At 44.6% G+C, this 22,734-nt stretch overlaps 2 protein-coding genes and 1 long non-coding RNA gene across 15 annotated transcripts; 2 read left to right on the plus strand and 1 right to left on the minus strand.

Moving 5' to 3' along the window:
- The first annotated feature begins 16 nt into the window (after positions 1–16).
- On the plus strand, positions 17–9,114 carry LOC131137432 (uncharacterized). Of its 3 annotated transcripts, none has more exons than XR_009131898.1 (9): positions 17–245; positions 524–657; positions 1,588–1,641; positions 1,727–1,796; positions 2,781–2,865; positions 4,185–4,317; positions 4,381–4,617; positions 5,245–5,916; positions 6,437–6,507. XR_009131898.1 is itself a non-coding variant. In XM_058085402.1 (9 exons), exons 1-9 carry the CDS (start codon positions 236–238, stop codon positions 6,601–6,603), a joined length of 975 nt encoding a protein of 324 aa, XP_057941385.1. In that variant the 5' UTR covers positions 17–235; the 3' UTR covers positions 6,604–9,114. The 3 variants fall into 3 exon arrangements, 2 of the variants coding, with proteins under 2 accessions (XP_057941385.1, XP_057941386.1); XM_058085402.1 differs by having other exon boundaries at positions 5,832–5,916; positions 6,437–9,114; XM_058085403.1 differs by lacking the exon at positions 17–245 and having other exon boundaries at positions 522–657; positions 1,493–1,641; positions 5,832–5,916; positions 6,437–9,114.
- On the minus strand, positions 5,133–14,579 carry LOC131137445 (uncharacterized). 6 transcript variants are annotated; one of them, XR_009131907.1, is made up of 16 exons: positions 12,576–13,304; positions 11,691–12,462; positions 11,541–11,625; positions 11,048–11,426; positions 10,793–10,984; positions 10,337–10,641; positions 8,799–8,870; positions 8,523–8,725; positions 8,204–8,420; positions 7,520–7,627; positions 7,275–7,434; positions 6,238–7,123; positions 6,070–6,132; positions 5,818–5,943; positions 5,647–5,744; positions 5,134–5,331 (listed from the first exon to the last, which is right to left on the minus strand). It is a non-coding gene; the product is annotated as an uncharacterized LOC131137445 (long non-coding RNA). The 6 variants fall into 6 exon arrangements; XR_009131909.1 differs by having other exon boundaries at positions 6,238–6,357; positions 6,449–7,123; positions 11,048–11,625; XR_009131908.1 differs by having other exon boundaries at positions 6,238–6,357; positions 6,431–7,123; positions 11,048–11,625.
- On the plus strand, positions 13,911–22,618 carry LOC131137425 (putative bifunctional UDP-N-acetylglucosamine transferase and deubiquitinase ALG13). Of its 6 annotated transcripts, none has more exons than XM_058085375.1 (24): positions 13,911–14,017; positions 14,304–14,516; positions 18,422–18,472; positions 18,533–18,579; positions 18,663–18,735; positions 18,802–18,883; positions 18,961–19,084; positions 19,140–19,197; positions 19,352–19,439; positions 19,507–19,577; positions 19,664–19,764; positions 19,826–19,902; positions 19,958–20,138; positions 20,241–20,336; positions 20,453–20,618; positions 20,681–20,786; positions 20,905–20,922; positions 20,982–21,037; positions 21,109–21,177; positions 21,306–21,510; positions 21,587–21,627; positions 21,708–21,798; positions 21,872–21,979; positions 22,043–22,618. In XM_058085375.1, the coding sequence occupies exons 2-24, from the start codon at positions 14,355–14,357 to the stop codon at positions 22,312–22,314; spliced, it is 2,343 nt and encodes a 780-aa protein (XP_057941358.1). In that variant the 5' UTR covers positions 13,911–14,017; positions 14,304–14,354; the 3' UTR covers positions 22,315–22,618. The 6 variants fall into 6 exon arrangements, with proteins under 6 accessions (XP_057941358.1, XP_057941357.1, XP_057941360.1 ...); XM_058085374.1 differs by having other exon boundaries at positions 13,947–14,017; positions 14,301–14,516; XM_058085377.1 differs by having other exon boundaries at positions 13,947–14,017; positions 14,301–14,516; positions 21,315–21,510.
- The last annotated feature ends 116 nt before the right edge of the window (positions 22,619–22,734 follow it).

Genomic DNA, 22,734 nt, shown 5'->3' on the forward strand with positions numbered 1-22,734 from the left:
TGTTACTTATTATACAGAAAACGCATTGATATTAATTTCATAAACATTGTGACTGTTAGAAAGCCCATAACTTACATTGCATTGTATGTTCAGCTTAGAGTGTCGTTTGTCCTACGGTGTTCAGCGGTCAGTAAACGCACCACAGTGCGGGACGTTTTTTCGGTTGAACAATATATAGATCTCTGAGCCTTATTGTGCCTCATACATCATATCACCAGGTTGATGCTGTGCGTGAATGCATAAAGGTGAGTTTTTTGGCTTATTGTGGGAGCTGTGGAGTAGTTTGGGTACCCTTTTCACAAAGTTAGGCTCCCTTTTCATCGGTGCTAATATCAGTATATCAGTATTTAAGCTAACTATGACTAAGGGTTATTCTAGTAGTGAGTGTCATGTTTGCTTGGTTTCTTTATTGAATTTCTGTGTGTAGCGTGCCTTTAGCTCATCATTATACTTGTGTAATATGAGTTACATTACGTTACTTATCATTTATTGTGTATTTGTCTTTGTTTGTATGTCTCATCAGTACCACATCATAACCTAAATAAAACCACCAAAAGAGGACAACCTTCCGTGTTCTTTGATTTGAACACACCCCCTATATCTTTGACGCTCCAAACTAGTACAATCATCATCATCATCCATCCTGCACCCCAGAAGGTAAATATATCTTGCTAAAGTACGAAGAATGGTATTATGTGATTTTGTGTTGGATTAACATTTATTAAGAGCAGCTTTTTTTGTGCCGAAAACGTCGAGTCAAAATTAGCGCCGCAAGCTAGCATAACGCTACTAGCTAAATTAGCAAAGCTGTGGACAAAGGTTTAGCTTTTCTTTGAGTTACTTAAAAAGTTACTTAACTTAACTGTTACTTAAATTTGATTTGCTGGCTACATCGCTCTATTTTACCAGTTCTTTCTTTTAAACAAAATAGTTTAGGGAGACGCTTGTTATGCTAGTTGAGGCAAAAAGCTAAATAACAGCTTCTAATGTGTACTATTGTAATATATATCTTGAGAGTGTATTTTAAAGATTGTGTGTAGTTGAGATCATTTTGTTGTGAAGGCCTGAAAATAGTGAAAACATGATATTGTCTGCCCAATGCATCCTTCAAGTGTGGTTTCCCTGAATGCACAATAACTTTTTGTACGTTTTCAACCTTTCGCTCTCACACTCATCGCCATAAATATGTAAATAATGTAACTAAACTGGATAATGCAGGAGATTTAGTATAAAGTGTGATGATATCCGGGGTCTTCTCTTGCACCTGACAAGTCATATAACTGATGGCAAGACTGTCTCATGCCCTTTTAGACATTGTAATAAAACATTTACAGTTACGTCAACGTTCACATCACATGTGTTCTGAAAGCATAAAGAAGCATAAAGATAAATTGAAGATTTAAGACTCCAGTGGCCCTATCTTGTTACCCAAAAGGGTATCTACTGTCACTTTGAGTTGCTAACTGACATCAGCGTTTTGCGTGCCTTGGAGATATCCATTGAAGGATGTGGACAACACATAGAGAAGTATTTAAGGACAAAACTGGACAGTTTGAAGATGGGAAATTGACTCTATGCATCATCCAGTTGCTGATGGCTTACTTCAATGAGAGAACAGAGGAACTGATACTCTTTGCTGATGTAAGTTTTGTTTTGCATCACTTCTCGTGTCTACTGTGACTGTACATGCAATTCCATTCTTAATTTGGATGTCGATGTTATACAGATGTCTGCCACTGCAGCTGATGTTGAGCGCACCCTGACCCTCCCAGCCAGTCCACGAGTGATTCTACTGGGTAAGTGTCATGAAAGCACGTCAGTATAGAACAAAGTCAGACTGTCTTTCTGTGGCTCCATCTGTCTAATTTCTCTTTTTCTATATGTCTCCTAAACTTATGTTTTGTCGTTGATTTAGTTCCCCCATTACTCTTTTTGCTATCTCAAGTCGTGGAAACAAATTAATTGCAAAGAGCATAACTTATGATACTTGATATACATAAATACAATAGAATATATGTGGATAGGTGTTGCACACTTGAATAAAGACTCAGTGTAACTTTTTATGTTCCGTCTTTAGTATGTTATCCAGCAAAATACACAGACTTTGCAATGAATACATTGAACACATTTCTGTCCAGCTTTCCTTTTAGCACTACAGTTCACTGTGTGTGTATTCATCTAAAACACAATAGCTTCCAACTAATGCCACACAAACATGAAGTTGCACAAAATATACTGTTTGAAAAATAAAACTATATATATATCTATATAAGAGGTGGCATTTTCTGTGAACTTCTTATAAATAATAATAATAATACATTTTATTTGTATAGCGCTTTTCAAAATACTCAAAGGCACTTTACAGAAGAATGGAGTTGAATAAAGCAAGTAAACACACCAAAATACAACATTAATTCGTTAATACAGTTAAAACATGAGTAAAAGCCGAGCGGGGCACAGCAGTCAGATATAAAAAGTTAGACATTAAAAACAGATTTATAGAGGTGGGTTTTTAGTTGTTTTTTGAAGGTGGGAAGGTCAGGGCAAGCACGGAGTGAATGGGGCAAAGAGTTCCAGAGGGTGGGGGCAGCGATGGAGAAGGCTCTGTCTCCCCAGATAGGGGGCCCTTATACCCATATTTGTTTTCCATCAAAATGTATTTGTTTATGCATCAGTTGCTGGTGATGGAGTCACATTGGGCCGTTAGATGATCAGCGTTGAAAGCCAGGTCATCTGTGACCCAAAAAATCATCATCTGTCCCAAAAATCCTTCATCACAGGGCTTGCTGCAGTTTTTGCAACCTTCTATGTGTTCAACCTGCGGTACCAAGAAGAAGCGGCAAGGACACTGGAGTTTGTTCAAAGGTACATTTTCTGTCAGAAAATAGTGTTACCCCTCTTCCCAGCTCTATTCAGGAATATGAAATTGTAATTTATTAAAAGTAGGGATCGACCGATATGTTTTTTTTTGGGGCCGATGCAGATACCAATTTTTTCCATCACCCTTAGCCGATGGCCGATTTTGCTTGGGCCGATGTTTGTGGCCGATACTGGTTTTGATCCCTCAATTTACATGAAAAAATGACCATGATTTTGGTGCTGGTAAAAAGTTTAATTGAACCTTTGCAGCTTGATAACTCCTCTGGATGACTGGAGGAGACAGACTACATCTGTTGCCAAAATGCATGCTCAGCTGTAAAAGGGTCTTATTGCTGCTTTTAAGCGCTGCACCCTGTTGACCGCAGTGTGCTACTGTCTTGGGAAGCTGGCAACAATGGTCTCTTACAGTTAGTGGTTAGCAGCATGTTAGCTCAGTGAACTAAAGCAAAGCAAAAACAAGAGAACAAACAAATGAGTAATTTCTCACCCAGACTGGCTACTAGGGATCGACCGGTGCCATTTTTTTGGCCGATTTTGCCAATTACTTTTGCCAATACTGCTTTTGCTCCCTCAATTTACATGAAAAAATGAAAATGATAACAAATATTACAGGTCTCAAGTTTAAACAAATATTTATTGAAATGTAAACACTGAACACAGTAAGATTCAGCTTTCCTAAACACACATTTAAATTACATTCTCAACTTTAAAAGGAATAAATATTGTAATATAATGTAATAATATACCATGTGCAAAACATTTCTGTCGTCGTTTAAGTTTAGCATCGATGTGATGACTGCTCCTCTGCAGTGAGACGCACCCCCTACCCCCCCTCCACATACACAAACACATCTCACTGACACAATTTAGTACAATATATATAAAACATTCCTCACTAAACTATATTTTCAAGCACGTATATTGCATGCACTTGGCGTTCATGTTTCCTATTTCAAAGCAGGTGGCAATATTTCAACTAAGTTAAACTGTTAGATGCTAATTCAAAGTTGAAAACGTACCCTTGTTGTGATTCACCACTCTTGCAGTGGGGGACGGGTACAGCGACTGCGCACATGCTTTCACATTTATGACGGCCTTGAATAGTACAGTACAGTACAGCCTGTTAAGTACTTGGAATGATGCTGCTCCGTCCATCAGTTCAAATCAAATGGTAAACACCAACACCTTGTGATTTAGCAATAGAAATGATGGAACTTGTCAATAGTGCAATTGCAGTGGGAAAAAAGTGATCCTTCCATTGCGTGTGGAAGTGGTGATGTGATATCTGACTGATCATCCCACAGTGGCCTCTCCTTGTGCCTGTCGGTCCACCGCTCTTTCGTCCTGTGGCTTCGCTGCTCTCCGTTTGAGCTCCGCCTCCTGCTGACCACCTCAACGGGTGGTCTGGCAATCAATACCAGCAGAGTCGGCGCCCAGGTAGGCGTGTTCGCACTTGGGCATGCCCTGAAGTCTGACCATATGCTCATCCATCTCTTTCAGCTGTTCCTGCAGGACCAGACTTTACCCAGCCATCTACTTCCTGTGCTGTACTTGTACTCACGCGAAGGGAGTCGGCTTGCTAACGCTACCACAGTACCATACAGTACCACACAGTACTATGGAGTGATGATGGAGCACACAGACCTCACAGCTCGGAGACCGGAGTTCAATCCCACCCTCGGCCATCTCTGTGTGGAGTTTGCATGTTCTCCCCGTGCATGCGTGGGTTTTCTCCAGGTACTCCGGTTTCCCTCCCCCATTCCAAAAACATGCTAGGTTAATAATTCCAATATGTGAACTTTTTTGGTCCAAAGATGAAGTCCGCATGAGAGGTGGATGTCTTTAAAGTAAATCATGCACCCCCTACTTGGACTAAGTTAACTTCTACATGTCTACAGTTCACATGATTTACTTTAAAGACACCCACCTCTCATGCGGACTTCATCTTTGGACCAAAAAAGTTTCCATATTGGAAATATGGGATGCATGCATTTTACTGCAGGGCTGATTTTTGACCTGCCAAGATTTGCATGCACCCCCTACTTGGACTAAGTTAACTTCTACATGTCTATAGTTCACATGATTTACTTTAAAGACATCCACCTCTCGTGCGGACTTCATCTTTGGACCAAAAAAGTTCCTCAACAGCAAATAGGGTGCATGCATTCTACGGCAGTTTGCTAATTTGCTTTTAAAATAATTTGTGCACAAAATGTCCCCAAAAAGAAATAGGAGCAGGAAAATGTTTTATAAGAAAACTTTATATAAAAATATTTGAATTGTATGATAAATGTTTTCAACTATATACAGTAAATATATATGATTCATAAACACACACTCAATGCTCTTCTGCCCGCCTTACAGGCAGAGAGGACAGAGATAGTCGGCATCTAGTGATGGATGACCTCAGCAAGTGTGGTGGTTCTACCTGCTGCAGTTGTCACAGCCAATCTGAAAATGACAAACATTGAGGGTGTTATTCACATCCTTCTTACATACGTTGTCTTTTACTGTAGGCATTACTAGCACTACAATAGTACTAAGTACACTTAGTACAAGTCGGCTTGTTAAGTACTGTATGTGTCCTGATATGTTCAATTGAATGTCATCCATTTGCAAAAAATGTAAGGGGGGAGGGGGAGTTACAGACAATGAATAAAGCGCAGGACTAATACAAGCTTAAAATCTGAATATTCTGTGTGCATAAGACAGACTGATTGAGTCAACATTACAAGTCTGGCTATATGAAACTACAACTGTACTCACTTTCAAGGCTAAGACACCACGTGATGTACCATCACGCTGAAGTCCATGGGGAAGGGTACCACCTTGACACTTTGCAGTCCCTCGTCTGCATGAATGCCCTTTGAAGAAATGATACATCTTTGTCTGTACCAGATTGCTGTTTGTTAATTGCTTTCTGTAAGTTCTTCTTACCTTCTTGTTTCCAGGCATCTTTTTATTTTATCTTCAGTTTCCCCAAATGGATCCACAAACAAGGTCCGCTTTTCATGGGGATAAATAACCTTTCGGAAGGTAACAACTTTTCCACTACAACTACCACTAAGTGAGACAATGAAAACAGATTAATATTTGTTTAAAGTGTTTCCTAAACTGTAATCATAAACTTCATATGAGTCCCAATAAGGACTATTTTATTGTTATTCAAAGTGACAGTCAAAGCTTTACCGTTAACATCCAGTGATGTTTGTTAAAAATCCCCACAATGATGTTGATATGCATAGGATCCATCTGAAAATCAATCCAAACAAACAACTTGAAGGATAATAAAGTAAAATATGACAATATAAAGCTATTGTGTAATCGTTACTTAATTAAAATATATTCTCTACTAACTTTGAGCTTGGAGGTATTGTGAGTCCAAATGCGTGTCATTCCATAGCTGTCATTGACAGCAGCTTGTTCAACTTTGTTGGTGTATCGTTGAACAAGCAACGTTAGATATGTATTGATCACCTTAAAGACAACAAAAAGATCATGTTTCCACACCACACAGAAACATATTTAAACACTAATGGAGAGTCTTTACATTCAGGTCTTGCTGCACCTGGGACAGTGACTGGGAGGACAGAGGCAGTTGGTCCTGTGGCAGCGAGGACAGAGACAGCTGGGACAGTGGCTGTAGGCGTGGCGGCGAGGACAATGGCGGCACAGACAGAAGCAGTCGGCAGACGTAGCTTGGACAGTGGCTGCAGGTCTTGAGGTGGCGAGGGCTGAGGCTACTGCGACAATCACCAAAGGTCTTATGCCGGGGAGGACAATGACTGCAGGTCTTGTGGCAGTGAGGACAGTGGCAGTGGGGACAGACACACCTGGCACATTGACAGCAGTTCCTGTGGCAGCGTATTCACCAATTTTGGAGGGAATCCACAGATTCTCCTGCCTGAAATGTTTTAGGTGGTCATGCTGATTTTTTCGTAATCCACTCCATTGTCCCCAAGGAGATCAGCACTTTTCCCGTGGATTGTTGTGATGGTGAAGGGCCCAAGAAAATTGGACTCCAGCTTCCCACCCTTACACTGTTGGCTCCTCACATTCTGTCGCCACACTCTGTCACCCGCTGCAAAGCTGACTTGCTTCCGTTTCAAACTAATCTCTTGCACGGTTCTCTGCTGAGATCGGGACGCGTTTTTGAGGACTGTGTCCCTGATCTCATCAAGGGATGCCTAATGTCCTCGCAAACTGTCTCCGCTCCAATATAATCCTCCACACCGCTGTCCATCTGTAAAATAGACAATAGCTCATGCTACACTTTCATTCTACGAATACATTCAATATGAAAGAAAACAGCATGGAAATATATTACTTCTTTAATTTCATAATAACATTAATTCTTCATAATGTCATTCAACTTAATACTGCATTTCACAAACCTGAAAGTCCTCTGGAATTTCTATTGGGTAGCAGGCTTCACAGCCAAACATTAAAAAGTAGGGAGAATTTGGTTGCTTTTTGGTTCGCAACCCAAACATAACAGCATCCAAATATTTAGCCCACATTTCAGGTTTGGACCCTATCAGTTTACCAAGAGCCCTAAAAGAGAAAAAAATAGACTGCAAATCTATTCAACAATATAATTTGTGAGGGACAACTTGGATGACAAGGTGACATTACTTACCTCTGGATGGTTGCGTTCATACGCTCCACCAGACTAATTGGTTTGAGGATCGTAGGGGGCACACAAACTTCTTTTGATACCCAATATTTTGCAGACATTCTTATTGATCTGGTAACACATATACAACTTCAGTATTGCATAATTGCTAAACATATGAAGACACCTTATTTTCAACACATTAATAGATTCCAATGAGTTGCAGTAATGTGTGATAGAACAGTTTCAGCTAAATGGAAAGGAAAGGTATACAAAAGTGTGGAGAGACCAGCCATGTTGTTTGGTTTGGAGACAGGACGCAGAACTGGAGGTAGCAGAGATGAGGATGCTGAGGTTCTCATTGGGAGTGACCAGGATGGATAGGATTAGGAAGGAGTACATCAGAGGGATGTTACATGTTAGAGGCCTTGGAGATAAAGTCCTTTAGGCCAGACTGAGATGGTTGGAGACATAGTGACTATATTGGTAGAAGGATGCTGCCAGGTAGGAGGCATAGAGGAAGACCAAAGAGGAGGTTTATGGATGTATTGAAGGAGGACATGAGGGTAGTTGGTGTGCGAGAGACAGATGCAGAAGACAGGGTTGGATGGAGGAGATTGATTTGCTGTGGCGACCCCTGAAGGGAAAAGCCCAAAGAGAGAGAAAGACGAAGAATAGATTCCAATAAGATGTAAGTTCTGTGCTTACCGCATTTACAACCTCACTCCCTTGGTCTGTGAGAATGCGTTTCGGTGCTACGAATTGATGAATCTGTGACCTCCTCAGCCCTTTTTGTCTTCAGGGGATAGGCTTGTGGCCACTCGGTGAAATAGTCCGCCATCACGCACACATACGTGTGTCCATTGTTTGTGGTGGTCAGTTTGCCAATGAGGTCCATACCCACAAGTTCAAATGGCTGTGTGACCTAAAAAAAAAACAGTGAAACATTAAATTAGCTTTGACACCAGCCAGAACACCCAGAACACAGCTTCTACACAGTTCTATTGTTCATACTGCTTAAGCTTACTTGTGTGTGACTCCTGCTCGGTTAGCCCAGCTCTCCCTACCCATCCGGCCAGCTTTTTGCCAAACGCAAGCTGTTTACCTGATCCGGTGTTCGTGGTGACATTTTCTGTTGTTTTCCTTCGCCACCCCCTTGTGTTGCTCTTTTGGATTTTGCTTTGGACTTGCTATTAAAGACACTAAAACTGCTCCTCGTGTTGCCCGCCTCTGCATAAAATGCAGATTATTAGAGCAATATTGCAGGGAGAAGACAAAATGACAGTAATAAAAGAAATGATACCTTTATGGGAGTATGTTGGACATTCTGCTTTATGGTATGCTGAGCCGCCTGGCAGACAGTACATTCTAACACCTGGGTAACACAAGATGGATGTAAACTACACAAGTTGGACTCGTACATGAGAATAATTACTTTTCCAACACTATGTTATGATGCTGAAGGTAAATAAAAGGTGCAATTGAAGGTCACATAATGACTAATTGTATTGTTTTTCCAGATGGTCTGTATTTGTTGACGCTTCTTAATGTGAGAACATTTCATGTAAGACATTGCCTTTTCCTGACGGTGACTATTGTATTTGTGAATAAAGGCACATTTAGACATTTTCTTACCATCTCGTCCATATTAGACCTGGTCTACTTCGAAAACTATTAGACCTAGACTTCTCAAATCAGGACTGGATTAATCTACAGACCCCAAAGAGTTTGTGATTTGTGAAATCTTTCTTTGTTAAAATGCAAGAAAAGGGTCATGACCTCAATATGAGTACCAGTAGCTAACTTGGCCAGTACTATTTTTGTCCAGCCAGTGTGCATAGATGTATAAGGAGGCATCAAGCATAGATAGCTACAGTATTACCAGAAGAATATTCAGAGGAGTCATGTGAACTATAGACATATAGAAGTTACGCTGGTCCAAGTAGGGGATGCATGCAAATCTCGGCAGGCACAAAATCCACCCTGCCGTAGAATGTATGCACCCATATTTGCTGTTGAGCAAACCATGTGAACTACATACATGTAGAAATCATCTTCGTCCATGTGGGGGGTGCAAAACCCACAGTTGGAATTTGATATTGCCGATTCTGGCAGGCATGCAAAACTTGGAACAACACCGGCAGCAAGGGTTACACAGTAACCTTAAATTACAATGGCTGTGGGTTAACAGAGGACCACGTTAGCATCTTCCTCGTGCCTTGCGCCTTTATTTATGACCTGGCATCATGATAAACAATAAACAAACAAATACACAATCACATTTCCCACAATAGGCTTTTCAGTTAAGGTACGTCTTATTTCCCTCTCATACTCACAACATTGCACAAATAAAATTATGTAAACACACTAAAAAGAAATGATACAAAACATTCTCCCTTAAGACAAATGAAAACACATGACTCCAAATTAATTTAACAGAAGCTAAATGAGGCTAACATTAACATAACACAAATGATACATTTCTACATATTTCACTCACATGACTAGTTAGCATCATTTACCGGAGGGAGCAACAGAAATGTCAATGTAGCAAAACATAGAGCCTCTTGTTCGTCTGGTTAGTTAAGACTGGATAATATGTCAAACAACTTGATTTTACTGAACACTTGCCATTTTGCAACAAATACGCCTAAATAGAAAGTACTATAGGCCCTTTCTTAGCTAGCTTAGCAACGCAGGGGCCTCCTGGCATTGAGCCAACACTCGTTAACTGTAACACACGTCTCCAATACACTCGGACACGTCACAAAAACGCTCAACATTGTACTCACACTTCATACAGTACTAGGACAGAACTAGTAAACTAATATTTTGCATTACCTGTGGATTAACAGAGAGAGGACCAGTTAGCATCTTCCTCATGCCTTGCGCCTTTATTTGTCCTGCGCATGGGCAGAGCGTACGGGCTCCAATTGATCCACAATGGGACCAGATCACCACCTACTGGCGAACAATGGTAACTGACCCTCTACATACAAATAGAGTAGTTCAATAGAAAATAAACAATAGAGGGGGTGTCTGTTAACACAATAACAAAAGATGCGGCATTCCACCGACTACACTAGCTTGGCGAAGAGGTCTCGGAATCCCGCGTCCACCTCCTCGTCTGTCACCATTTCCATTTCCTGTCAGAATATTTAGCATAGTTAGCATAGCACGGTTTATCAATGCTACTGAAGATCAAGATCTGCGCTGACCGGGTCGTCAAACGGCCTGAACACACACACTCACACGTTAGCCAGCATCATACACTTCCTGTTTCCTGTCACTACTTACATGGCCTCAGTGCGTTTCTCGTGGATGACGCGGATGCAGAAGTCACCGTTGAGGTTCGGCTCCGAGGTGGCGGCCCCACCAGGTACTCGCCGGGTGGCAGCTTGAAGTGCAAGCTGACCTCTGGAAGGTTGATGAATGTCTCGGACCCCCGTTTACCCGGAGCGTGACCTGCCACCCCACCTGTTTGGGAACCTGCCAGACGAGAAGAGATCAGCCTTTGAGCTTTTTTGGCATTCCTGCAAGCGCTCATCCCACCTCGTAGATGGCCAATCCAATGGTGTGCATTCCCCCTCCCTGCTTTTGTAGCTTCCTGTGGTTCCTCTGCATCAGACCCACCACCAAGCTGCAGCCCACCCCACCGTCGTCAGGGTCATCGTCCTCCTCGTCCAACCTGATGATGACCTGCGGCTTCATCCAGAAGGTGTCTGGGGGGGGGGGGGGACCACACGGGGTCAACATAGCGAGCTAAGCCAACGGGGGCCGCTCACAGGGGTGGTTCCTGCAGGCACCGGCTGTGGAGCCGCGACGCCACGAGCCATCAAACTTGTTGACGCTCCAGTGCTTGACGAGTCATCCAAGATGGTGTCAGGAGTCAAAGTGAGAGTAGTGACGCAGGAAGTCTTTGTGGGACATCCTGTCAATCAAATCATCATAAAGGTCATCACAGTCCATGTTAGCAGGTTAGCAGGCAGTTAGCACATCCACGTTCATTTACTGCAAGCTAAAGGCTAACGCTAATGTTTGATACCCGTCACTCCAAGTGCCGGTCCACTCCACCTGACCCGAGGGTTCCTCATGCACACCAGCTTCTCCTGATGACCTCTGTAGTTGACCTGCACGCACAAAGGTCACACAAAGGTCAGCAGCCATCTTGCATGCACAGGATGCGTCCTCTGACCTTTACAGCGCCTGTCAGCGAGTAGGCGTGGTTTTTGACCAACTTCTGGCATGTGACCGCATCTGAGTCCGCGGCGCTGGTGATCTGTGGAGAAACGGCCACATGTGAGGGTCATGCGTGACGATGAAACCCAGCATCCCAGCAGCGCTCCCGCCTCCAACACTTTGTTGACGTTTTCAAAGAGGTCACTGGGGGGTCACCGCAGGTCATAGTTCTCGGCGATGCCCCCCATGAAGTCCTCGAAGCATCAGTGGTGGACCACCTACGGTTGACCGCCAGAGGCGGGGCTTAAAGCACTGGATGACTTATACCAACAAGGTCACGAGGAATGGGCAACCCGGAAGGAACAGCCTACTTCACTGTGCAGAACAGGGGTGTCCAACTCATTTTCAGCATAATGGCTGTCCTCAGAGGGCCAGATGGAACTTCTACATGGAACAAAATGTAATCAAATGTAATGTCAAATAAATGGAACTACTCCTTCATGTTAAATAATCCCAAATCATCATACAAATAAGCTGCAAAGAACGTGTATGACACATGTAGCATTTGACCAAAAAAGGCTGCTCTCAGCCTTTCATCCAACCGATGGTTTGATGACAACAATTTGTCTGCATGCACATGAGACCTGCAAACATGAAATCATTGCAACGGCCGCTACACATAAATAATATGGAATCAAGTAAAACTATATTGGTTAGGTTTTTCCCAGATGCTGCCTGTCCTTGAACACACCAAGTGGATTCTCTCTCTACTATCGATTGATCATGTTCTGAAAAAGATAACACAAAACAAAATGCAAGCACAATCATGAAATTGCACTCAGTTTAAGTGGTTGATTTACATTTGATGATATCTTTTCATGAAGGTTTTTTAAATGCTGACCTGTGTGTTTTCTGACCAGATGTCTGACACCCTTTTCCCGTTGCCAGTGTGTCAATGTCTGCTTTTGGGTCCTGGGCCGAGGCTTAGGCGTGATCTGTGCTTGTTTTTGTTCAGATTCATGATGGAAAAAAACAGCATGAGTTGTGGGTCTAGGACCCCTGGGTCCCCCGCCCTATAACGCCCCGGACGCCCCACCCGGGCGGCTGAACTGCAGTACAATACACTTGTCAATAAATGCCAAAGCTGTCTATTCCACAGCACTGCAAGTGGCATTCCAACCATTCCCAGTCTTTCCATGCTTTACCACTAAAACCATATTGTGACTGTCACAATAGTTTTACCATGTACACCATGTGTGAACTCTGACCAGTTACGCTTGTTATAATGCAGTACAAGATGGACATATACTTTACTATAGGGTACACTAAATGACAGTAGTTCATGAGGAACACATCTACATAACCCTTACTCTTTAGTTCCTCATTAGTTCCTCCGTAACTACTCCACTCATTAGTTCCTCATTAGTTGACCAGTAACTACTCTAAATGTATGTGCTTTAGTCATTAGTTTCTCATTAGTTCCTCAGTAACTACTCTACTCATTAGTTCCTCATTAGTTGACCAGTAACTAAATGTATGTGCTTTAGTCATTAGTTCCTCAGTAACTACTCTACTCATTAGTTTCTCATTCGTTCCTCAGTAACTATTCCACTCATTAGTTTCTCATTATTTGACCAGTAACTACTCTAAATGTATGTGCTTTAGTCATTAGTTCCTCAGTAACTATTCTACTCATTAGTTCCACATTAGTTGACCAGTAACTACTCTAACCGTATGTGCTTTAGTCATTAGTTCCTAATGAGTGGAATAGTTACTGAGAAAGTAATGACTAAAGCACATACATTTAGAGTAGTTACTGGTCAACTAATGAGAAACTAATGAGTGGAATAGTTACTGAGGAGCTAATGAGAAACTAATGAGTAGAGTAGTTACCGAGGAACTACCGAGGCACTCAATCAGGCAACTTATTTTGAAAAGCCTCTTATTTACAAAATAAGAGGCAAACAAACCGGACTGGGGTTTTGGTTCCGTCTGTCCTGATTCATTCGTTAACAAAAAGCAGATTTGGATCCCCTCTGGGCCGGACCGGAGAGGACGGTACCAGTCGATGTTCATGTTGCTGCTGAAAGAAGTCCAGGAACGTTCTCCAGACACGCGCGGCTCTCACTTCCGGAGGGCACGCGCTTGAGCCGTGAGCTGAGCTCACAAGGAACCGAACCCGCCGCCCAGCGACCCGCCGAGTGGAGCCGAGACTCCGGCGAACCAGTTTGTTCATTTGCACGTCTGGCCGATTGGAGCACGAAGCGCATGCGCGTTCTGCAACCGCACACACATCTTCAAAGTCAATTAGAACTTTGAAAACTTGGAAACTTCTCGGTAAAAGTGAGTATTGTATATCACAACTCGTAAAAAATTGTTTTATTTTCACTATTACTTTGTTCTTGTTTTTAAGATATGTTGTTAATTTCATTAGGATTCAAAGTATAGCAAACAGGTTGAGAAATTGCATGAACAGCATAGCACGTCCAGCAAGCTAATGTTTTAAGAATACTTACTTCAAATAGACGATTTCCATGAGGAGCATGACTGTGTGATAAGATAAATACGCAATTTTATCAAGAGTTGCCAAAATTCCCGAGCTTGATTTGGTGCTTGAACGTGTCAGCAGGTCATCACGCGCTCATCGGTCGCCATTGAAGTCAGCTAGCAAGTGCTCCTCATGCAGTTGAAGTGTTTTGGCGCTGGCGGGATGCACAAAGACCTGAAGAAGTACTTGAAGAAGTACTTTGTCAACATGGACGACTACCTGGACAGCCTGGGCCTCTATCGCAAGATAGTGGCGAGGGATGCGTCCAGCCTCTTCCTAGCCGTGTCAGAGCAGGTGAGTGGCTAAAGGCTAATGCGCTAGTGGTCACCATGGAAAGGTTAGTCAACATGTGTCCATGACCTTGACCTTCCTGGACGTTACGTGCATCGTGTGTGGCTATACTACTTGTAGGTTTCGGTTTTTAATAAACTTTATTGCAGACAGCACAAAGTGGACACAACATGCCGAAAAAACTGATGTAACACAGGAAGTGCAGAGGTAGAACAAGCAGAGGTAGACCAGCAGCGCCCTCTATTGATGAAAGTACTCTATATATCAAAGTAATTTTAAGTAATATGTCAGAGCCATGTTCTCCTTTACATATAGTCATGTAAAAAAATATGTAAACAACAAAAATAACGTTTTTTCAAACTTCTATCGTTTTACATTTTTCAAAAAAAATTGCTTCGACCAGGCCTCGTTCTTCCGCTGGTTCTCTGTGCAGGGTGCAGGTTTGATTTGTCAAAGACGACATCACGACGGATGAGAATCCTCTTTTTGTCTTCATCATACAGTCGATAGCCTTTGGCATTGTTTGGCATGCCATACTATGAAGAGGTTTTTTTAAAAGCGGTTCTTGGTGGGTAAAACACGGACTGCGTAATTCCGGTGGTAATTTGCAAACCAATCCTTGCAAATCTTGAAATGGACCAATCAGAATCCCGTTCTTGTTCGCAATCAACCAATCAGCGATGGTTTGACTCGGAAAACATCATGGCGTCCCTGCCAACATGGTCTAATTCTTCGACAACTTGTGAAGGAAAACAGCAAAAAGTGATGAACCAGTGCCTCCTAAACAAGTATTTTATTAGCAGCAGCAAATCAAATGATGGCACAGGTGAGTGAATCACATTGCTGTGACAATTAGATTAGACCACCGATTAGATCCAATACCAAGTGCTGATTTTGCACAAGCTACAAAATCTAGCGCTTCCATTTCTCTGTGTATTTTTCTCACCTTTGCTTCACAAATTATTGTTTGACCATTGAGTATTTTTTTCTGGATTAAAAACACTTTACTAGTACACAAATGTGTCTATTCAATAATGTTTCATTGTGGTGCACAACTTATAAATATCACTGCTTACTACGACTACCATGTGTAAGGTAGTATGGCATGCCATGTTAACATACATCTACACAATTTTTCAGACATTCCTCCAAATACAATGCGTCAGTACTATTATCTGATGAATTATCAGCATATATTGATATATGATATCATTATGGCAGTCTTTTCATTTTACATGGGGCAAGATCGGGCAAGTAGTTCTCACCTTAAGGATTCCCCATGGGCAAGTCATTTTTGTTTTTAATGTAGAGCCCTGCCATCTCTGAGTTCAAATTCCTTGAATTTGCATAGCACTTCAGTCTTCTGTCTCATGAAGTACGCTTTACAGCACCTGAGTAGTCATTTATGAAGTTGACAAAATATTTTGACCCATTTATAGATTCCGTCTGCATGGGACCACAGACATCACTATGAATCAGCTGCATCCTTTGCTCAGTACATATTTCTCCAATCGACTTGAATGGCTTTTTAAGCCAGTTTGTCTTCAACACATCCTTCACAGAAGGGCACCTCTTTATCTGCAGAGAAGTCCATTCCATTCACCAGTTCCTTCAGCTTGGTAGTGTGCAAACTAGCAGCTACTGATGCACTGTGAAAGACAGATTGACTTCCTTCCACGTCCAGCTGATATAGTCCATCAGCTCGTTGTGTTCCCATTCCTTTAAGAGTTCCATCTTTTCCACGAATGTAGTAGCAAGACCTGTTGAACTGAATTGTATTTTCTTTTTTGGTAGCAGATAGATAGATGGATAGATGGATAGATGGATAGATGGATAGATGGATAGATGGATAGATGGATAGATGGATAGATCATGATAGGCATGATAGATAGATCTATATGATAGATAGATAGATCATGATAGGCATGTCTCGGTGACGATGAGGATGCAGCAGTTTCTTGTCTCCCGTTTGGTGCTTAAGTCCAATTTCAATTTCAGGTAGTCCCATTTGTTCTTCAGGGAGCGTACGTTGGCGAGCAAGACTGATGGAAGTGGCGGTCGGAACGTTTGCTTTTAGCTTAGCTGTAAGTCCACCACGACAGCCCCCGCTTCTGCTTCCTCTCGCATCGCCTTCGATGTCTCCACGGGCGGTCGGTGCTGTGATCTGTTATTCCTAACTGGCATAGCAGATCAAGGCTTTCAAAGTTTATGGGCTTCAAATTGCTGATTTTTCTCAGACGAAGGATAGTCTGCCTGTCGTATACTATTCTTGCACTGTTACGCTGGACATTTGATGCTGAAAACACTGATCTCTGTGGTGAAATTGTTAATAAATTGTCTGTGTTACCGGGAGCCAAAGCAGCCGCAGCCGGACAGGGCGCCGCCATCTCATTTTTTGCATCACTTGACTTGAAAGTCATCTTCATGTTGACATTTCCAATTCCTAGTGCGTCAACCACGCTGCCGTCACCGAGTTTCACTGACTGTGCTTTTGAGAACTGCTGCTATTCCTGAAGACTTTCTTGATGACATGTCATGTGCTTTGATGCTCCAGAATCAATAAACCATTCACCTTGTTGTGGTTTTTCCCAGAGTGTTCCCTTCTAGTCACAAATGCACTCTCTGATGAGTCGTCTTCATCTTCCAGCATCATATTTTTTGCCTTGTGGGTTTTCCTTTTTGGTTTATTTTTCAAGCTTGGACAGTCATGTTTAATATGGCCTTCTTTCTTACACTTATAGCATCTCCACATGCTTTGTCCTACTGGTCCCACTGCTTTGGACACATCCTGCACATTTCCACGTAATTGTGACGACATTATCATTATCATTATCATTAGCATCTTTGTTTCAAGTGCAGTGACGATAGTTGCATAACTTGGTGGCAAACTTCCCAATAGTGTCCCAATTTGATCCTCCTCCTCAATGACAGATCCTATTGCTGCTAATTGATCAGTTAGCTCCTTCATTCGTTTAAGATGCTCAGTGAAACCATCTCCTTATTTTCATCTCACATCTGAAATATTTCTTCTTCAGAAATAGTTTCTCTATCAAAATGGCCTTTCAGCGTAGTCCACGCTTCTTTAGGAGTCTGGCAGCTTGTTATTATCAGCACCAACATAGAGAATGCTTTATCTCTTTGTTTTGTAAACTCAGTCTGTGCTGCTGCGTTAGTCCTTTAGCCTTTATCAAGTGCTCCATCTGGAGCGGCACGGCGGTCGAGTGGTTAGCGCGCAAACCTCACAGCTAGGAGACCGGGGTTCAATTCCATCCTCGGCCATCTCTGTGTGGAGTTTGCATGTTCTCCCTGCATGCGTGGGTTTTCTCCGGTTTCCTCCCACATTCCAAAAACATGCTAGGTTAACTGGCGACTCCAAATTGTCCATAGGTATGAATGTGAGTGTGAATGGTTGTTTGTCTACATGTGCCCTGTGATTGGCTGGCGACCAGTCCAGGGTGTACCCTGCCTCTCGCCCGCACCCCCGTGAGGAAAAACATCTGAAACTTCTATGCTGCCCAATTCTCTGGTCCGCTTAGCCTGTCAATAAACAGCTTGTCTTCCATTTTTAATTCCCACAATACTGTTTATCTCCAGCTTTCTAGCGACGCTCTGGGCCCATAACCTGTTCTTTTTAGTTTTTAATAAGCTTTATTGCAGACAGCGACAACTCGAAAACAACATGCTGAAAAAACTGAAAACTGACATAACACAGAAAGTGCAGAGGTAGAACAAGCAGAGGTAGACCAGCAGCGCCCTCTATTGATGAAAGTACTCTATATATCAATACTACTCCCAGAACTACCATCTCATGATCCACCAGGACTGTGCTAACTTCATGAGAGCTAACATCAATATTGTTGAGCTGATCGGCTAATCACAGCTCCGGCGTCACGCCACTTGTCTTGCAGATCGTTGAAGGCTCCTTTGTGAAATACCTGGAACGTCTGGAGGACCCCAAGGTGAGCACGGTAGTATTAGACTGACCTTTGACCTGTCAGGTGTAACACGTGTTTTGGCAGGAGACCGGGGGTCAGGTGGAGATCAAGGCCATTTCTCAGCGCTACAGGTGAGAAACCTTTCATACGGCCAATCAAAGCATGTGTTTCTTTTTTGGGGGTGTGGACAGTGAATTCTGACTTGTGTGCTCAGATGCCGCTTCCTGGTCTACCGTTACCCTGGGAAACCTCCCTCGGCCATTTCAGAAGGCGAAATTGTAGACAAGGTGAGCCAGCCTGTTGAAAGACTCCGCCCACCATTAGTGTGACATCATGGGTCCTGTGTCGTCTAGCTGATGCTGTGCTGCTCCATCAATGGCCACTATGACATCATCTACACCAGGACTTATCGCGCCTCCGCCGCCCTATGCCAGGGTAAGTTCAAAGATCAGCTGTCAAAGTGGTACGGTGGTTCAGTGGTTCAGTGGTTCAGTGCGTGCTTGTGTGCGCAGCGGTTTTGTATGAGCGACTCTACACCAAAGTCTTTGGTTGCCAGGCCATGGAGGTCTCCATGGTTAGCGGTCGTACACTCCTCCCCGCTCCCCCCATGTGCGGCGACATAGATATCGGCTCCAGGTACATGTGCACATCGGCGTCATCGATCCATGTCCTTAGTATATTTGCCCTGCAGGGAGGAGGCGGAGTCAGGTGCTGCCGCAGAGGAGACGCAGCGAGCAGAGAGCGGCAAGGTGGGCACAACATTAACCTTGAGCTCACGGTGGTCTAGCGTGGGTAGTGTAAGAAAATAGGCCACGCCCTCCAAACATGTACATACATAGACTGCTTACTGCAGGAAGTGACCTGGATGTTTTTCCTGCTTCTCATCACTTCCTGTCCGCTCAGCCGCCCTGTATATCGTCTCTGCCGTGCAAAGTGATCAAGTCTCTCGATGGCGATGTCTACAGAAAATTCTGGCAGGAATTGTGCAAAGGTAATGTGCCCAGGACGCTGGTCGTGTTTCCAAGATGGCGGCGCGCTGACTTGTGATGTGTCAACAGAGATGCAGAAGAAGAAGACAATCTACCTGGTGTTTGCGGGGAAGCGGTACTTCCTGGGAGACAAGTGTCAGGTAATAGTGTGCTGTTTTGAAGATCACCGTTGTCGTCATGGTGCACCTCCAAAGAAAGATGGCGACCGGCTTGTTGTGTTTTTCAGGTGCGTCTGGAGCCAGATGGAATGTACTTCAACGCTTTTATCCAGGAAGTCGGAAAGCACTCGAACGCTGTCACAGTCTTCATAGAAGAGCTGGGAGAAAGGTATGCACGTATGTTCAGTCTGAGAGTAATGTGATGACACAGTAACCTTCCGCCCCGGCAGACACCTGGTTCCTCTGACCGACCTCAACCCAGTTCCCGCCTGGAATGTCGCCACAGCGTCTCGGAAAGGACGCCTTGGTACGTCCACTGCTTCCTGTTCCCTGCGACCTTTTGTGATTTTCCCTTTTCTTAGATTCCGATGTTTGCGGTCGACGCCATCGACGCCGTTCCCATCCCTACTTCAGGAGGCCTTGTGGCAGCAGCGGTATAAAAGGAGCGGTGCTTTTGGTACCGCCTCCAGCATACGGAGGCCCGGCTCCATTGTGTTTCCAGCCAGCGGGTAACCCTCGACCCCCACCACCTCCACCTTCCAGGTGGGTGTGCTGCCGCAATTAGCTGGGGTGGTCGTGAAGGACGCAGATTCTGATGAAAGCGCTTGTGTGTGTATGCGTGTGTGTGTGGTGGGTTCTGGTCAGAAGCTCCCGTTTCCTGAACCTTGGTCCCCAACTGGTATACTACGGCCCCACCGGGAGGCATTACTATTACGATGAGAGCTATGCCTTCAGGTCCCGGTAAGAAGGCCATGCCATCTCGATGTACATGGAGTGTGATGTCATTAACGGCGGAGTGGTTTGATGGACGCGTTGAAACATGGAGGCAGAACTTAAAAGTTCCATCTTGTGTGTAGTCGTCGTTGGCGTCATTGGCATTGGCTGCAACAGATGGCGGCGGCGCTTCACAAAGAATGCCAGTTTGCCTTCCCCGACACTGCAGAAGAATCAGCTGACCTGGATGGCGCCATCACGTATTCCCAGCTGGATGACGCTAACGAGGCTGCTTTTCCACCACAGACGGTAAGAAATTGGACGCGCGAAAATTCCATGACCTTGACGTCAACTCCATCTCGATACCACAGGCTCCGTCGGTGGCCCCGCCCCCTCCGGTCGGCTCAGCAGCAGGACACGCCATTGCGTGTTCCTCAGAGGAAGAGCAAGTGGATGCCAGCACCGTGGAAGACCAGGGTGAGCTGTGGTCTAGACCCTGCCCACCCACACTGTTTGTGTGTGTGTGTGTTTGTGCGTGTGCGCGTGCGTGCGTGTGACAGCCAGATTGACAGATTGTTTGTGTGTCTGACTTCAGACTTCTACAGCACTCAGGGTGAGTTATGTGAACTTAGTGGCCTTGGCCTGCTTGACAGGAAGTTGATCCTGTTTCAGATCCCGCCTCCCAGACAGCCATAGTCTCTGCCCCCGCTGAGCCTGCCATTCGCCAGGTAACACACACACACACACACACTACTCCAATGACTCTTCTACAAGTGATGACATCATCATCATGTGGCAGGACCAGCAGGAAGAAGGGGTGGCGAACTCTCCTCCAAGAGCTGACATGAGCCACAGCTACACGCAGCAGGTACACAATCAAGGTCAAGTGAAGGTTACCACTAAGCCAGCACTCGAGCACACCTGATGACAACAGGAAGTTGGTTACACATGGCCTGGTCTCTGTGCGTGTGTGGTGTTGTTGTTGTTGTTGTTGAGGCGGTGAAGCCATTAGGGGTCATCTCTTCACCTTCATCCTCCCCTCCATCATCACCCTCTTCACCCTCATCATGTGCACCTGCCGCCTCTCACCTGCCTGTGGCCGCCTCCCCCTGGTTGGTTAACGAGTTGGGGGAGACACTGTGCACGGTGGTGACTCCGCCTCCTTACTCCTATGACTCCAATGGCAACGACTTGCCCAGAGGTCAGCTTGACTCATTGACCTTTGACCTTGTTATTTTTGTCGTGATTATGTATATACTGTATATATCTCTGTGTAGACTACAGAGTGCTCCAGTACTACTTCAACCTGGGACTGCAGGTGAGCTCTTTGGAGGCGTCTGGCCTTCATCCAACATTGAAATTATCCGATCATTTTGATGACCTGACCTGTCTCCTCAGTGGTACCATCGGAGCTGCTGGCAGCAACAGCAGGCGTACACCCCCTCTTCCCCTGACACCCCCTACCTGAGTCAGGAGGCCCCCCTGCACGGTGAGCTGGTGGAACAGGAAATAGTTGTACTTCCTGAACCTTGTGACTGACTCGCTCAACTCTCCATTCCCAGCTGCCCCCCACTCCTATCCCGAGGTGGGACGAAGGCCTTACCAGCTGTCGCCCTCCTACCCAGATTCCAACAGGGCCGTTTATAGACAGCCAGGCACACACGGTGGCGGTTAGTAATTGGACTACTGTTTTGGTTCTATACGACTGCTGGTGATGCTCATCTCGTCCCCAGGCCCCACCCCCTCAATGGAAGGCTATTCTGTCAATGGTCTGCCTTCACGCCCCGTCTCATCCTCCGCTCTCTTGTACCAGGATCAAACAGCACTACTGCATCTGCCGTACGAAGCTCCACCCCCTGCTACCTACCTGTCTTCTGCCCCACCTCGTCTCCCTCACACCGCCCACAACACTCACCTCCCTACCACCCGTCTACGCCCCTCTACCCACTGGAGGGGCGCTGCAGACAGGCGGCCATGGCCCCCGGGTCTACTGCCCCGCCAGTAACCCTGCACATGTTGTCGTCACAGAGCATCCCCCCCACCACCCAAGCCCTCATTACATCCCTCCAGCCGTCTACACAGTTCTTGGCTAATGTCTCCCAAGTATGCATGTTAGCGTTACTGCATCACATGTCTTTGCAAGGTTAACTTGTCATGGTTGCCATATAAGCCAGCTTATATAAGCCAGTCTGAGCCAGCCAGTCAGAGAGGGGCTGAGAGAGGGGCGTGGCCAGTCCCTGGTTATTATGAAAGGGATGTTTTGTGTGTGTGTGTTATTCCGGGTTCAATAAAGTTGGTCACCAGCAGAAGGTCTCCTCTTAATAGCGCAAACCAGTCTGTGATTATATAATTATATATTTATATTTGGGGGGGGGCAGAAAAGAGGTGGTTTACTCTGGTGGTTTTCAATTAGCTTACTCGTCGA

This window comes from Doryrhamphus excisus, chromosome 10, assembly GCF_030265055.1.
Source record: "Doryrhamphus excisus isolate RoL2022-K1 chromosome 10, RoL_Dexc_1.0, whole genome shotgun sequence".
Taxonomy (NCBI): Eukaryota; Metazoa; Chordata; class Actinopteri; order Syngnathiformes; family Syngnathidae; genus Doryrhamphus; species Doryrhamphus excisus.

What these genes read in the sequence shown, in the direction of transcription:
- LOC131137432 (XM_058085402.1), top strand. An exon ending in TCCACGAGTGATTCTACTGG is followed by an intron (nt 1,797 to 2,780) that starts GTAAGTGTCATG and finishes CCTTCATCACAG; the next exon opens with GGCTTGCTGCAGTTTTTGCA. An exon ending in CCAGCAGAGTCGGCGCCCAG is followed by an intron (nt 4,318 to 4,380) that starts GTAGGCGTGTTC and finishes CATCTCTTTCAG; the next exon opens with CTGTTCCTGCAGGACCAGAC.
- LOC131137425 (XM_058085375.1), top strand. Translation starts at nt 14,355, where the DNA reads ATGCAGTTGAAGTGTTTTGGCGCTGGCGGGATGCACAAAGACCTGAAG. An exon ending in TCCTAGCCGTGTCAGAGCAG is followed by an intron (nt 14,517 to 18,421) that starts GTGAGTGGCTAA and finishes CTTGTCTTGCAG; the next exon opens with ATCGTTGAAGGCTCCTTTGT. An exon ending in AGCTATGCCTTCAGGTCCCG is followed by an intron (nt 20,337 to 20,452) that starts GTAAGAAGGCCA and finishes TCTTGTGTGTAG; the next exon opens with TCGTCGTTGGCGTCATTGGC.